General features: G+C 39.4%; 2 protein-coding genes across 9 annotated transcripts in view; both read left to right on the top strand.

Moving 5' to 3' along the window:
* Positions 1–9695, top strand: part of sobpa (sine oculis binding protein homolog (Drosophila) a) — a 38350-nt gene extending 28655 nt beyond the window's left edge. For all 4 annotated transcript variants that reach the window (XM_030127104.1, XM_030127106.1, XM_030127105.1 and 1 more), the window contains 2 exons: positions 1194–3231; positions 5260–9695. In XM_030127104.1, the coding sequence (XP_029982964.1) occupies positions 1194–3230 (2037 nt within the window). In that variant the 3' untranslated portion in view covers position 3231; positions 5260–9695. The remainder of the gene's footprint in view (positions 1–1193; positions 3232–5259) is intronic.
* Positions 9696–13602: 3907 nt separating this feature from the next.
* rock2a (rho-associated, coiled-coil containing protein kinase 2a) overlaps positions 13603–16095 on the top strand; it is a 35736-nt gene continuing 33243 nt past the window's right edge. For all 5 annotated transcript variants that reach the window (XM_030127411.1, XM_030127413.1, XM_030127412.1 and 2 more), the window contains exon 1: positions 13603–14450. In XM_030127411.1, the coding sequence (XP_029983271.1) occupies positions 14352–14450 (99 nt within the window). In that variant the 5' untranslated portion in view covers positions 13603–14351. The remainder of the gene's footprint in view (positions 14451–16095) is intronic.

Genomic DNA, 16095 nt, shown 5'->3' on the forward strand with positions numbered 1-16095 from the left:
TTTCTTCGCAAAGAAAAATTTGCAGTTTTTGTGCTGAAAAGGTGTTTAACGTTGATGAAACAGTGCTACAGGGGGTGGTTGGGGATTTTTACCACTGCAGTCAGACAACTTTTCAATAGAGGCAATTTTTTACTTCACTACTACTTCATGCATCACATTTAGATTCTGGCTTTTTTTTTTTTTTTTTTTTTTTTTTTTTTGCATATAGAGGAGACTCAGATTTAAGTTAAACATTTAATGGAAAATGAAATGAAATGTAATTCATTCATCATCACAGTTTGACAGTAAAATTTCAGAAATACAAATTGCTGTTTTAAGCCAAATTATTTGATATCAGGGGACATTAAAGTAGTGAACAGTGAATTTGTGTTCATTCATAGATTGTTACAGACAAATATCATACATTACCTGACTTCAAATTAATCCCAGAACATCCATAATTGATTTAGTGTCTATTAATTATATATTATTTTGATAGTAATATTAATAGTCACTTAATTTCTTTGAGCAATTTTTTAAATTAAATATTTGCACAGATTCCACAGAGTTTGGGTGTAGTCTAAAATGATGCGACTGAGTACCGACTATAAGTTTAAAATAAACATAATTCTTCATGTTTGTTGTGCTTAAACTAATTATTATGTTTATCTACTCTGGTACCACACTAGCTATGGAAGCCTGTTTGTGAAAAATCATTTTTCGTCTTGTTTTGCCACAGATGATAGTCTCATAGGGATCTGTGGTTAAATGAATGTCTTTATTGCCAACAGAAGGTGTAAATGGACATTCCTTGTTAGACCGAAAGTTATAGACAAAGTCACTTCAAAAGCACTCAGCAGTAAAATGCCATCAACTACACATTTGCCACTCAGTAGAATAACACATCAACTGAGAGACACGGATACACATAAATTCAGTTCATACACGCATGTGTACTTATATATTTGCAATTTTCAAAGTTAAGTGTTTGTTCTTGACAGAACTGTGAAAGTATTTAGAAAGTGTTTCCTTAAAAAAATAGTCTTTTAATGTGTTCATCTCCAGATGGTTTGGAGGCTGAGCTTCTGCTTCCCAGTCTACTTCAAAGGAGACTGTGTTGTATTTCATCAAGAACAAATTACAAGTCTTTTGTATGCAGGGTGACAGGTGCTGATACATTGTGTGTATTGTGTGTGTGTGTTTTTTTATTGCAGGTGTGTGATTGGTGCAAACACATTCGACACACAAAGGAGTACCTGGACTTTGGTGCTGGTGAGCGGAGGCTGCAGTTCTGCAGTGCCAAATGCCTGAACCAATATAAGATGGATATTTTCTACAAGGAGACCCAAGCTGCACTGCCTGGAGCACTGTGCAACCCAGGACACGGACCCCCTGTCGATGGTAAGGTGGAGTGCAGTGGAGGCGTTCAGCTGCTCACTCCTGAATCCTGGGGAACGCCATTAACAGATCTTCGACGTAAGGCTCCATCACCAGGGGGACCTTCCACCACCTCTGCATTGGCCTCTTCTACTTCCTCTGTCACCTCACCCTCAGACAATGCTGCTGTCTGCTCCCCATCCTCATCTTCCTCAGCTAAGATCCCCACACCCAGACCACATGAGAGCCCCACACTCCCTCCTCCACCTGTTCCTACTTTGCACCCACCTGTTGGGGTTCCCTCTGGGAGCCCTCCCATGGTAATGACACCTCGGGGGCCCATGCCTCTGCCTCTGTTCATGGAGCATCAGATGATGCAGCAAATCCGTCCACCCTTTCTTCGCCCCTCTGCCCACCCAGCAGGGCCCAACAGTCCCCTTTCAAATCCTATGATCCCTGGTATTGGTCCACCACCTCCCCCTAGGCCCCTTGGTCCAGCATCCAGCCCCATGCACAGGCCCCTGCTTTCGCCACATGTCCATCCCTCTTCTAATCCCAACCCCGGCATGATGCCTCCCCACCCTGGTATCCCAATGCCGGGCCTTCCCCCCTTTCCTCCAGTCAACATGATGCCCAATGGACCGATCCCCCTGCCTCCAATGATGAACTTTGGCATGCCATCCTTGGCCCCACTGGTACCCCCACCTACTCTCTTAGTTCCTTATCCTGTTATAGTACCTCTCCCAGTCCCAATACCCATTCCAATACCCATCCCAATCAGCCCTAAAACATCCAGGGACCAGCAGGAAAACAGTGGTCCTGTTCGTAGTGCTCCAGAGTCCTCAGAAGCTTCATCTTCGCGGGGCCATTCTCCAGGTATGTCTGGAGGAGACAGAGGGGAACATAAAGTAGAGCCAGCTGGTGCTGAGCACCTGTCTCCTGGACGCTCTGGCTCAGAGAGAAGCAGGGCAGTGGTGGACTTGACTGTGAAGGCAGAGGACAATTCGGGAAACCTTTGTATAACCAGTGGCTCAAGAGGAATTGATGGGGTTATTGATTTAACTGTGGGTCAGAGGTCATGCCAACAGCAGGTCATTCAGAGGGTGCTCCCTGGAGTGCAGGTCAAAGTAGAAGCAGAGGTTGAGTCAAGATCTCCACCAGCTGCAGGGCTAGGGAGAGAAGAAAAAGGAGGCCAGGATGGGACAGAAGGGACCTTCTCACAGGGTCTTCCCAACGCTATAGAGGCTGAGGCACATTCATACACACTGGAATCATCTGGCTCACCATCCAGCAACAACAGCCCTTCTTGCAATGCTAATCCAGCCACAAGCCAACTTAATTCTTGTATTTCTAACCCACAACCCTTATCTACCACAGCACGGAATCAGCCCCAACCTCCAACCCAGGATCAAAATAGCCCAGCTGCTCTGTGTAATGTCATAGTCAACGGTACAGGATGGCATTCCCTTCTCACTCCTGCCTTTGAATCTGACCGTAAAGGAGAGGGGGTTACAGGAGAAGGACAGGAGCAGCCAGCCAACGGTGAGCTGGAACGGGAGGCACTGAAAGAGAACAATTGCTCAGTGGGAGAATGGGAGCCAGGGAAGAGGGGCTCAGTACAAGACGAGATGGCAGAAATAGGGGAGGGTAAGCCAGATCCTGACTCCAACTTGGAGGAGGGTGAGCATGCCTATGCCCTGCCGCTGCTCTCCACCGGAGGCTGTGTGGTCATCCAGCCTGTGCCAAAGCCCGGTGCTGACAAGACGGCCTACCTGTCCTGCTCCATCAGTGCACCGCTTTCAGCTGGAGGGAGCCCAGAGCTGGAGCCGCCGCTGAAGAGGAGGTGTCTGCGAATCCGCAATCAAAACAAATGAGGTGAGCTCCTCCAAACGTCCACCCTAAAACATTTACAGCAAGCTTCTGCAATTCATGTCAATTGAAATAATTATTCATTTTATGTGTCCAGTGTGCCTTGGTAACTATTTACTGTACTTTACTTACTGTGTACTTGCATGATACTTCAATAACATTAGCTATCTCCATTTTTAAGATAAAGGTAACGAGTGATACACACTGTTACCACTGCAGAGGAACAGATGAGAAGCACTGAGACACTTTGGAACCAGCAGGATTTTCACAAAAATATCTGATTGTAATACATTAGAATGACTCTACATGCTGTTATCATGTTTGTAGGTGGCTGAAAAAGTCAGGGAAGGTTAATTTTTAAAAGTATGTTTATGACTTTATAAAAATAATTCCACAGAAAAGTGCATGCTGGGTATCCTGTTTGTCACCTGGTAGATTGTGTACTGTGTAGGCTGAGACATTACTGCAGCAGCATGGGTTTGACTCTGACCTGAAGCCATTTTTTCCCCTAATATTTCCAGTCTCTCTCCCCTTTTACTATGTAAAAAGGCGCACAAATCCCACAAAAAAGTCACCAATTTCACTTAAAGCCTTTCAACATCACTAATGAGATGTTTTCTGTGCATATTTCATTTCCAAGCATGTGAGATTCAGCCACAGGGTTATTTTCTGTTTTGATTGGCTTTATTATCGCTTTAAAATGATGCAATCACTTCAGAAATACAGAATGTGATGCCCAATTCACGGATGTGCAGAGAACAGTTCAGGCTCACACACAGAGGTGAAACAACCATCAGCTGAATTATTATCCAACGCTAATGCCAAAATGACTTTATTATAAAGGGTTAGTGAAGTAGGAGCAACATAATATGATGGTAATGCATCTTGGCAGGAGCAGGGGAATATGCCAGGACTTCCCCAGCTGTCTTACCAGGGGCATTTATAGAGCACAAATGCACTTACTAACTAATTTAAATATAATTTCAACACTCAGTCATGGGTTAGAGTATAAATGGCAACATCATAGCTAACATGCATGCTGAACTTGCTTTGATTTCCCAATGTATCTTATGTCAATTGGCCTGTCAGACATGAATGAACTAATATTAGAGCAAATACAAACGTGTTTACAGCATAGACGCATGTTTCACATGTCATTACCAGTATTATTAGTTAAATAAAGCAGCTAGGTAATAGAACTTATTTGACTGTATATATTTATTTCTACAACCTGGCACAGTTCCCATTATAAGACAGAATACTTGTTGCTCTCCTTTGACTGGCAGACTAGCTCTATAAGATGCAGAATGGTAACGGGAAGTCTTTCATTCCAAAGCATTCATTCAAAATGTTAATATCAAATTTAATGATGCACTCCTCGGGTTGTTAATTAAATGAAATTATATTCAAGAGCAACTGAAGACCAATTCAAGTTGTGGTAACATGAGGCGAGTGCTGTGAATTAGAGTAATTAATAATGACAAAAGATGGAAATGAAGCCCCATGCACTGTTCATTCTGCTAAAAGCAAAGCTAGGCAGCTAAAACAAATCCTAAACGTAATAGAAAAATGTAATGTGACAGATTTTTAAATATATGGTCTTTTTGATCATTAATATAGAAGAATACTAAATCAGTTTGCTGTATCTCATATTTTCCATTGGTGAGTAATATCAGACGACATCCATTATGAAATATCTAAAACATTATGTAAAATTTATGCCACCAGAGTAGCAGATATTGAATATTTCATTCTTTATTTGCCCCAAAGTGTCCTGAAGCTGATACTGATTGCATGTATTCAAGTGAATAAACCATATTTTGGAAGCTCTGCTGAAAATGGGCTTTTTCTTCTGTTTCATCTGCAGTGGCTTCTCAGTTGTTTGTGTGCAGATCTTGTACAAGTTCAGTCTAACTGTACTGATGGGATTGCCTATTTCACCCAAAAAAGGCTTAGTGGTGGGGGTAGGTGGAGGGATGGGGGTGCCAAGGGTTGTTCCTTACCCTCTAATTCTCCTCCCACTCTGTTTCACAGATGGTTGCTCTGAGGACCGCAGTGCCATCAGTGACACTCACTTGTCCGTCCCCCTACCCTCCAACTCTCACCCTTTACCACTCCACGTCCGCACACAAATACATTGTCCCCGTCCTCCCTCATCGTCCGTTCTACCAGCACCACAAATCGCCTTCAATGACTGATTAGAGTCCAACCAAACATGTTGATGTGTATCATAGCAGAGCGAACAGGACTCCTTTTGTCTGTGTGACGGATGCTCTAACTGAACTTCTACAGACATGATGTCATGGCCAGCAAGACTGCTTTGACCTTTGAATTATGGACAGTATATCCCTGCAACAGGAGGACTTTACCCCACTGCTTCTCTCTACGTTTAGAGACTCCCAGCCCACACTGCCCCTTTAACTGCCCCCATCTCTTCATTCAAAGTGATCTCTATAATGTTTGGTACAATAAACCATAGTGTCCAGTACTTAAAGCTGCTCCTGGGAAATTGACAAAGGAGCCCCCAAAGGAAATCTTCATCCCTTTCTTAAACACTCTGGTCCAACTTGATCCTAATCCCTGAAGTTTTTATTCTCAAGATCTCCAGAATTTTCACTATAGAGCCACACAGCTGACAAAAAAGGACCTTTGCTTGTCCACAACCAGCATATACTGTATATACTTGCCAACCTGACATCAAGAGTTTTGATTTTAACAGATGGTAGCTACAAATGAGCATAAAACAAATGCATACAGTCAGTGCAATACATTTCATTAAGTTTAAGGTGCATGAAAATGAAGGATGATTTAATAAGACTTATCAGTCAAAGGCTGGATAACAGCTCTTGGACATGAAAATACCTTCAGCTATGTTGAAAAAAAATCCCCACTGAATCAGCAAACTGAAGGATAAAATATTAAGTTTCACCAGCAAATAATGGCATGTGGGTGGAATCACACTGTCTGCCATTTTTCTGTTGCATCTATCAGTTTGTTCTTGAACCTCATGGAGTTTAGTCACATATTATCACGCCAGATTCAAATAGAGTTGCCATGATAATCATTCCCGCTATCACATACCATCGGAATGCTTTCTATGTGCTTCAACAATAAGCCACGCAAGAATCAGTAATAAAAGGCTCCTGCTGTTTGAGAGCAATTCAAGGCTTACTGCACTTCCAAAAGAACCGAAATGGCATGGCAATGTAGGAACTCTGCCAACCTGCAATGGGTACTCACTACCGCAGGCTAGTACTTAATCTTTTCTATAATACATTTGCAGTGATGTTCCTGTCATGGGTTAGTTTGAGACTGACTGCACTGAATTTAGAGAGGGCAGAAGGAAGCTTGGTCTTTCATAAATAATTCTCTAGGGACCTGGAGGAAAAGTGCTGAAGTAACACGACAGAAATATTTAAACAATAAGTAAAGTGAAAACAAATTCATTTCGAAATCTTCTTTTGCTTCTCTGCAGAATCTGCCTTTACATTACCTCTTTTTTTTTGCCAATGATTATTTGTCTTAAGCCAAATCTAAAGCCAGTGTTGTTCTGTTTTCATAGTCATGCTCACGGCACAGCTTTTACTAAAGGCAACCCTACTGTCACCTATCAGTTACAATGCAGCTTAAGCTATGAAAAACAGAGCCAGTGTTGAGTTTACACTCTTATGCAGGAGGTACATTGTACCAGTTTGAGATAAGTGACTATCATATGCCAAAGGCTGCAGGTGTGTTGAAACAAAACATGTCACCTGTGTTTCAGTCAAGAACTGAAGATTTGATTTGATAGATAATTTCTAGTTGCCAAAATAAGAAGCACTTGATTTGAGGAAGAAAGAAAGATACAGTAGTACATGAGAAACAGTATTACCGCTCGTGGTGAGATGTGAAGGTGAAATGCAGTTCTAGATTAAAAAGATGTAACATGACTTTAGGATCCTTGATCCTGCATTACATTGATATGTAGCCCCTTTCTATTTCACAGTTTACCTTTGTTTTATTCCATTCTGTCATGGTTCAACAATGTGTAGTGTGGTCAAATAAGGCCCAACATATTATTTATACATACATACATCCACAGATGCACACATCACAGATCTGTATACTCATGACACAGGTTCACAGACAATGCACATAGTAATTTTAACTTGGTGTGTGTGTGTGTGTGTGTGTGTGTGTGTGTGTGTGTGAGGCAGGTGCAAGCAGAGAGCCCAGTTGAGATTACAGAGTGTTGACTCAGAGTAAGCAGTGTGCAACTCTATCTGCGCCTGTTAGTCAGGCATTTAGGCTTAGCTTGCTGCTTGCCAAGGCCCTGCTTTGGTGTCACTTTAAGCATTTCCTTGCCCCAGCTTCATTTCTCTCAAAACCGAGGCAGTGGAAAAAAAACGGTCTTTCTAAGCAGCCTTTTTTTCTCTGTTTTTAATTAATCCATATGAATCAGTTTTCCCTTTGATTACAGTTTCTCTAAGTATCGTGAGGTTTCCACACACAGGCCATTCTTAAAAAGAGAGGAGGCTGATATTTTTCTGTCCGGCCATGAGTTGAATAATCGTGAATCTTTTAGTGAGAGCAATGATGCGAGGGCTGATGATTCATCTGCTTGGTGTTAGTAGGGGAGAGCTTTTCTCCAAATTTGTAACCCTAACTCAGAAAGAAGAGGATCAACCCTTTAAAAAAGGTTGTTAGAGGTTGTATTGTTCTACATGACATGTACGGCAGAATGAAACATGTTTATCCTACTAGCAGTGCAGACTTATGAAGTCTATGTTGGCACTTTGCCATAAAATGAACTGAGCACATTCATGGGAATCAGAGGAATGTAGATGCTCCTCTCTGTTTCCTCATGCATCACCCTTTGAAGAAATGCTAACAGTCATATTTCAGATTAACTGTTGGGCAACTCCTGGTAACATTTTATATTAAGGTATGCATATTCATCATGAACTAGTTGATTACTAGCAAATTTATAAGTGGCACACTGACTTAATCCTTATAAAGCACTTATTATTAACTCATTGTGCAAATCATTAATAGTTTTTCTCTGTAACCTCTGAGTATTGCATATTAATAGGAAGTAAGTCAGTTTTGGTACATACTGAATACATGTACATTAATATGATGTGTTACCAAACTCCCTTCCCCGAGGACATATTCTGAGTTAACCTCTTAACCTTTTGTCTCCGACTATGAGGCCAAACAGTACATTTCTGACTACTGCTCTTAAAAAGAGTTTCAGTACAAGAGCATTATCTTCCCCTGGAAGATAAAGTTTCTTTTGTACATGCTGTACATTTTTAATATAACATGTTACCAAATGCCCTTCCTAAAGGACAAATTCTTATTTTGATCTCTTGACCCTTTGTCTCCAACTAGGAGGCCAAACAGTACATTTTTGACTACTGATCTTAAAGAGAATTGCAGTAGACTAGCATTATCTTTACCTGAATATGAAAAGGTGGAGGCGGCTCCACTTTTAATGAGATGCCAACTGCAGTCCATTGTTTTGTCTGTTGTTTCTCCATGCTTGACACTCCCACACACAGACTCATCACAAAGTCACACATACAGATAGACAAAACATCACGCCTAATTGTGTCTGATCCTATTCCGCACCATTTTGTGTTATAGCGTTGCAAACGGTATACTGTCCATGTCTGAGACCGATGTTGAAGATGTGGCAGTCCTGGACTATTGAATCAGTCCCTGTGATGGCAAACAGACTTGTGACAAATCTCCAGCATTCCTTTTTGATGATGGACTACAGGCCTGGTCAACAGCCTGAATTATGCAATGACAACTATCTCCAACCCTGATAGAGACACGTGGTCCACAGACAAATTAAAACACGACATGACTTCATGTTACTTTTCAAAAACAACAGAGAAGTTGCCTTAACTCTTGCTTGTATAATCTCTACAGTTAAGACAATGATGCCCGCTTGTAAAGAAGACTCTCCCTTCTTTGTACAAAATGAAATATACCAGAAACAACAACTTTGTTATCTTGCTAGTGTCAATGTATAGATGATCAGCTTTTTCTGTAACTTGTATGGACCGTCACATTTTTGCTAAGAAGAAACCCTCCTCCCAACTTCCTTGTTCCTAAACATCCGATCTGTTCAACGTTTTAACTCGTGGTGGACTGTCAATCTTTTTGTGTACATTTTATAGTATTATTTATTGTTGACAAGTTTTGCATTTGCAGATAATAAAAAAGTGAAGGTGGTTTGACCTGAGCATTCTATTCCAATGTAAATGCCTGGTGAACAGTGAAATGCTTTTTTAATTATTAAACTGGAGAAAACAGTAATATGAGGAGATGATCTTCTGTCTTTTTCTTATGACGTTGTAACATGTACATAACATGTGGCCAAAATTGCTTTGGAAAATAATCTTTTTTTTGTGTTGTAACAGTATTTGTTTTATCCAGTGAATTGCTCATGAAGACAAATAAATAAGAGGCACACACAATTGTGTTTCATATGGGTCATATCTGTTCAAATGCATCTCTGTCTATATCTATATCTGTCTGTCCAAGCAGCTTACATAAAAACAACTGAGTGGGCATTGTTGTACAGTTCCTGAAAATACAGAAATGTATCTTTCAGCATTATTTATCAGTAGATATTGACTTGATTCTTCACTTTCCTACATTATTTACAGGATTTCAGTGATCCACCTCTTGGTAGAAACCTGTGAAATAATTACTGACTTTCAGAGGTGTCTTATTGTTCAGCTTTTAGAAAATAAAACATATAAATACAGAGCAAAATAGAAAAGAGAAAACATAAAAAAATCAAGGTGTGAACTAAAATGACAAAGACTCCTCCCCAGACCAGATTGTTCTGTAAAGATGGTATTAGAGTATTTTATTTTAGAGACCAAACATATGATTGCAAGCAGCAAGATGTTCAGTCTCCGTGGCAACAGATGATGTTAAGCGTGGCATAAGCACCGAAAGAAAGATGAAGTTTTATGTCGACTGACCAAAGACTGGGTATAACTGACAGATGAGCTCATGTCCTGTTTCTTTTGGTTGTAATAGATGACATTTTTAATAACTGAAAATCCATTTCATAACTTTCTTGGGAGTCGATCTGAGGATTTTTGCCAAATGTAGTCAAGACTCAGTAGGTTTAGAAGTTCCATCCTACTTCCTACATAACAACCACTGTTAAAAGGCCAGTATTTGGATAGTTTTTTTTTTATTGCAGCTCTCTACCAGTCTTTACATGATACACTTTATTTGTACGTAAAGAAGCCCATGCACCAAGTTTGACATCAATATCAGTTTTGTTTTCTTTTTTTAATTGTGGCTTTTTCTATCTTAATAATATAGCAGAAACTGACATTACAGGTGAGAGATGCAAGATACTTTACCCTTGGCTTGATCCATATAATCCAACAGTACATAATTTCCCCAAAACTGAGCGAACAGTTCAAAACCTACAATCCTACACACACCTCTGATTTTTATCTCCTTGTCTTACTTCAGATGTAAAACTTTGGGAAAAGAATCTGAAGAATGAGAACCTTTTTTACAACATGGTTCTGGGTACTGCCATAGATTTTAGTAGTGAAATAATAAATTATGAAAAAAATCTGTGCCTACGCAGCTTCACTGTTTGGCACCTAATTAGTGTCAAATTAGCAAAGAAATATTTAAATGAAGCTAAATATACAAACAAAGACAAACTCTTTATAAAGTTAGAATGATGGTAGAATCCTCCATGAAATAAAGTCAGTCTAACAGCTCTTAAAATGTTATTAATAATTGAAGCACAAAAGATTGAGCGTCACATTTATACCATGTCCTTCATTACCAGTTTGGCCTTTGTGATACTGTATTAAAACTGGTGATTAAGATGGAGGAGCTTGATAAAAAAAAAAAAAAAAAAAAAATCAATAATAATTTGCTCAAAAATCATTAGGTATTGTAACTGACAATTACATGACCAGTGATGTGTCATGATTTATTCATTTATTAATATGAACTAGTAATATATCATAAAATCTTTATCGCGGGGGACATTATAAACTCATATTATAAAAGGAATATCTCAAATTCAGTGAAGCAACAAAATAATTTAAGGAGAAATCCATGTCTTAATATGTTCATATGGAGGAATCTCTGACGTTCAGAGTAAATACTCTGCCCATGGGAAAAGTCAAATGTGAAATGCAATGGTCTCTTGCACCATCTAGTGACTTTTAGAAGTACTTACAAACAGCACAGTAGGAAGGTGATGGAAAAGGCAATGTTTGCCCATAGGCAGGATGTGAAAACACAATGTGTAAAATACATTTAATACTATATATACAGTAAATATACAGTATGTATATATATATATATATATATATATATATATATATATATATATATATATATATATATATATTTATTTATTTATTTATTTATATATTTATATATTTATATATATTTATATTTATATTTATATAAATGTGCTGCTTGTATTCCATGTGTATATATTTCAATTAAGTGAGAAATAAACAAGGAACTTGAAATGAAAATCTACTGAATCAGACACTGTCAGGTATTTCATCACATGCAAATGAACAAATGTTATGGTATTTAGGTAGATGTTATCTTTCAATATAATGAAAAATATCTTCACTCTACATTTTTCATTCACTAGCTCTAGCACAAAACCACATCTTTGCACTGTATGAGAGATTTCAAGAGTATTTTCTCTACACAGGCTTCCTGGTCAAACTGCTCCCCCTCGCTGTTCTAAATGGAACACACCCCACTAATATGAAGTTATGTTTCTAAAAGTCCAGAGTAATGACCTGATCATCTGTTCTGTCTTCATTCTGTCAACATATTTAACATGTAAGTACCACTAATAATACAGTTAATGAATACAAGCTACTGTAAGATACAAGCATCATAGCAGGAACATTTGTTTTTTCTAAACATTATTGGTTATGTAATGCCACCTAAAAATGATATTATCATTTTGGGACCATTGTGAAAAAAGAGAATATGCAGCACATGATGATGGTGTCTCATGCATCTGGATTCTTTAAAATGACACACAGTGTGGTCACTCACTCCTGATAGAGTGTAATACTTGAAACAAGAACCCACAATGGCAAATATGAGCTCGGTCTATATCATCTATATATTCGTCAAAACTGCACATGTGGTGGATGCATTTGATTGGGGCCTCAGGAGCCCCTTCCCCAATTAGTGCTTTTTAATAGATGTATTAAAAGGCATTTAATAGTGGTATTACAAGGCAGTTAACATATGGTGATTAAAGCCCTTTAGAAACTTTGCAGAGCTGTCCCATTCTCTTTTTTGTTGTAGTATATTTTTAGGATTGATTATGATTACAGTATACTCAGCCTGGTCAAAAAAACAAAAACATATCCTTATATTTTATTGGACCACCTGTAGCTTTGCTTATGGTAGTCTTTTACCATGGCATAATTTCAATAAGCTTATGCAATGTCACAACATTTATCACTATTCTTTTAAGGACACATAGCGTTACTAAACCTAGACCTGACCAAATGAACAAGCCCCAGGTCATAACACTGACCCCACAGGCTTGTGCTGTTGGCACTTGGTATGATGGGTAATCGCTTCATGATGATGATTCTAAGGGTCCATGACTGACAGGGCCCCTAGAAAATAATAGATTATTAATCCGAAAATTATTAACCTATTAACTTGAAAGAATGTTTGCCTCACTGAGTACAAATAAAAATGTTTGTTTCTTTGTATTAATTCTGTTTTGTTTATGGCAAAAAAAGAATAAAATCAAGTCAGCCCCCACTGATGTAATTTTAGCACTATTAGGGATATATTATGAAGTGTATTGAATGATTCTGTTGGGTTTCTGTAAACTGGCTTCGAGTTTGGTTTTGACCAACTCTATATATAAAGTGTCATGAGATAACTTTTTTTGTTGTGATCTGGCGCTATATAAATAAAATCTGATTGATTGAGTGATTTGATTATTTTCCCCCTGTAAGTCGCTTTGGAAAAAAGCGTCTGCCAAATGCATAAACACAAACATAGAAATACATGAAAGAATGAAATACATGAAATCGTAAAATGTTTTGTAATATTTATATTTGTATTTTGTTATGTTTTTATTGAAGTGTTGGGACCTAAAGTGATATTTTTCAATCCCTGGGGGGCACCCCTAAGATTAACCAGCAGAAACGAGAATGTTTACACTTTATAAAGGTGTTTTGTTGGCTTCGGAAGGTGTGGACAGGTGATAGAGCGTGCGGACAGAGCGCAGGACAGGTGGTTTATGGGTAACTGAGTCCTGTCTGTGTTGATGTCAGGGGGGAGGAGGGACTCCGACTCTGAGTGTCGGTGTGTAGATGTGAGTGTATTGTCAAGAAATCAGCCGCTGTCGCCAGAGGACTTTTTTTCCCCTGCTCGAATGAAACAACTTTTTTTGTAAATAGAGCCTGCGGCGAGGACACGACGAGGAAGACAAATGCGAAAATGCGAGAAGAAATCCAGGAAGAGAGTGTGTGCTTATTAAAAATTCAGCGCGCGAGAACAGACAATATCGCCCTTTCGGATGAGTTGTGGCAGCACCGAGGATAAACACAACAGTAACGGGCTCCAAACAGCGGTGAATGGGGTGACACGAAGCGGATACCTGGGTTAAAACCGAGTCCAGAGTATTTTCAAGCGGCCAAAAACCAAGGGGAAGGGGAGGAGAGGGGGGCAAAGAAAACGCCCTGCTGCCTGTTGCTGGTATCTCCAAATCCAAACTTTATCGCCGAGTTGGAAAAATGCATCTATGGCTCAACGGGAGGTGATAATTCATGTGTAAGCCTGTCTTTATTAGCCTAAAGTCAAAGTGCTAGCCACCTGGGGCCTGCTCACTTGGTAACTTTTGGAAAGCGGGGAGTCTGTGTCTGCTTTGGGAATATTTTCTCCTCATTGTGCACACTAGCTATTCCTGTTGGAAACGATTTGGGTGGGCTGAGAGCCCACGGCTGCTCCGCTAGGCCCACAGCCATTAGCCAGGAACAAAGAGGTGTCACATGTAAACTCACACACTTTTAGGGGAAAAAAACCCTCCACATATATATTTTTTTACTCAACTTTTAACGACCGACGCTGCAGACATGTCTCTGGGCGCCGAGAGGAGGATGGAGACCCGGCTGAAGAAGCTGGAGGACATGATCCGAGACCCCAGATCTGCCATAAACCTGGAAAGTTTGCTGGTAAGTCAAGTGGGATCCCCTCATCGATTATTAATGAAGCCATGTTGTCTATTCGCTGAAACGCTAGACACGTATGCACAACACACTTAGGTAACACTGCTGGTATTTGTGGCCCTTTTTTCCTCTTATCATTACCCGAAATGTAACCTGCTTTGCCAACTGTTAGCATTGTTTTTACATTGCAAAGACTGTGGTAACACATAAAACTAATACTCTTATTTTTCCTCTCATCCTCATCACTTATGAATCTGCACATTTTCCATTCTGTGCCTGGATCAGATCATTTGCCTGAACACCTAATTTTTCAGGAAAAGGCATCCAGATAACAGCCACATGGTGGATACAGTGCAGATAGGCCTGATTAATAGTTAAGACTGGGTGCAGACAGTGCAGTTTGGGGCTCTGTGAAGCGTGTCTAGAGATTAGGATTAACCAGTGGAGAATGTGCATGTCCCACTTGTGTTTGTAGTGTGTTTGTGGAGACTAGTATTTCCGGCTAAAACTCCCGCTTGGGTAAAATAACAGTTGGGCCCACCAAACCAGGATAGTCCTCCCACTCCACACAAGACCCACTCACCTAGTCTGCACAGGAAAATGTTTTTTTTTTTTTTTTTTTTTTTTTAGGTGAAATTACTTGTGTTAACATGGCCCGGAGTATCTACAAATAATCAGCACTTTGTTTTGATTTGACTTTAAACATAACCCTGAATCTCAAGTATGGATTGACAAATAAAGTTTTATAGATGTTACATAAAATCTATTAATCACCACAAAGTGATGATGACTCCCAAGTATGTATCTGAGGATGAATCATTGTTTTTAATGGGTATTAAGCAATAACTGTCCAAACTAGTCAGAGTAGGATAAGAGTGTGTGAAGTTTCCTCTGGCGCTGCAATCTGACAACAACATGTGACATTTCAAAAGCATACAGACAAAAGTGATGCCAAGACTGGAAACAGAAAGGCAGTTAAATGTTTGGGTTTTTGCTTTTTGGGTTCTGGTATTTTCTCATAAGTTTGGGGAAGATGTATTTATGTGGCTGTAGAGTGTGTCAGTCCTTCTATAAGGACATTTTAAAATATGAAGTATAGCATTATTTTTGATTATTTTTTTGTTGTTACACACGTTCCAACATTTAGCAAATAATCCAGAAATATTGAAAACAGACAGTCATTACATTACATACAAAATGTATTTAATTCTTTTTGATGCTCTCCACACTAATTTTACATTAATTTGGCTTTGGTGCTGAAGCTGAGCGTTAAAACGGGAGGGAAACCCCTGACTAAAGTAGTACATGATTGTCCCCTATTGGATGCATTTGTCAAGTGTTCAGTCTAAAGTTGCATAACGCATTGAGTGTTTTCTAAAAAGAATCCTTCATGCCATTCAGATAGAATATGAAAAGGGTCTCTAAAACTACAGCCCTACACTATTTTCTCTGATGAAATTCAACAAACCAATCCTTGAAATAAATCCAGTCACATCAGATGTTCAGTCTTATTTGCACCCCTATATATTTTGAAGCTCTTTTTCTACTTGTCATTCAGAGCCACTTTGTCTGACTTTGCTAACATTAAGTACAGTTACATCTGCTGTAGGGGTGGCTTTTACATTTTTGGGCCACTGAACTGGATCTGACA

Source organism: Sphaeramia orbicularis, chromosome 22, assembly GCF_902148855.1.
Source record: "Sphaeramia orbicularis chromosome 22, fSphaOr1.1, whole genome shotgun sequence".
NCBI lineage: Eukaryota > Metazoa > Chordata > Actinopteri > Kurtiformes > Apogonidae > Sphaeramia > Sphaeramia orbicularis.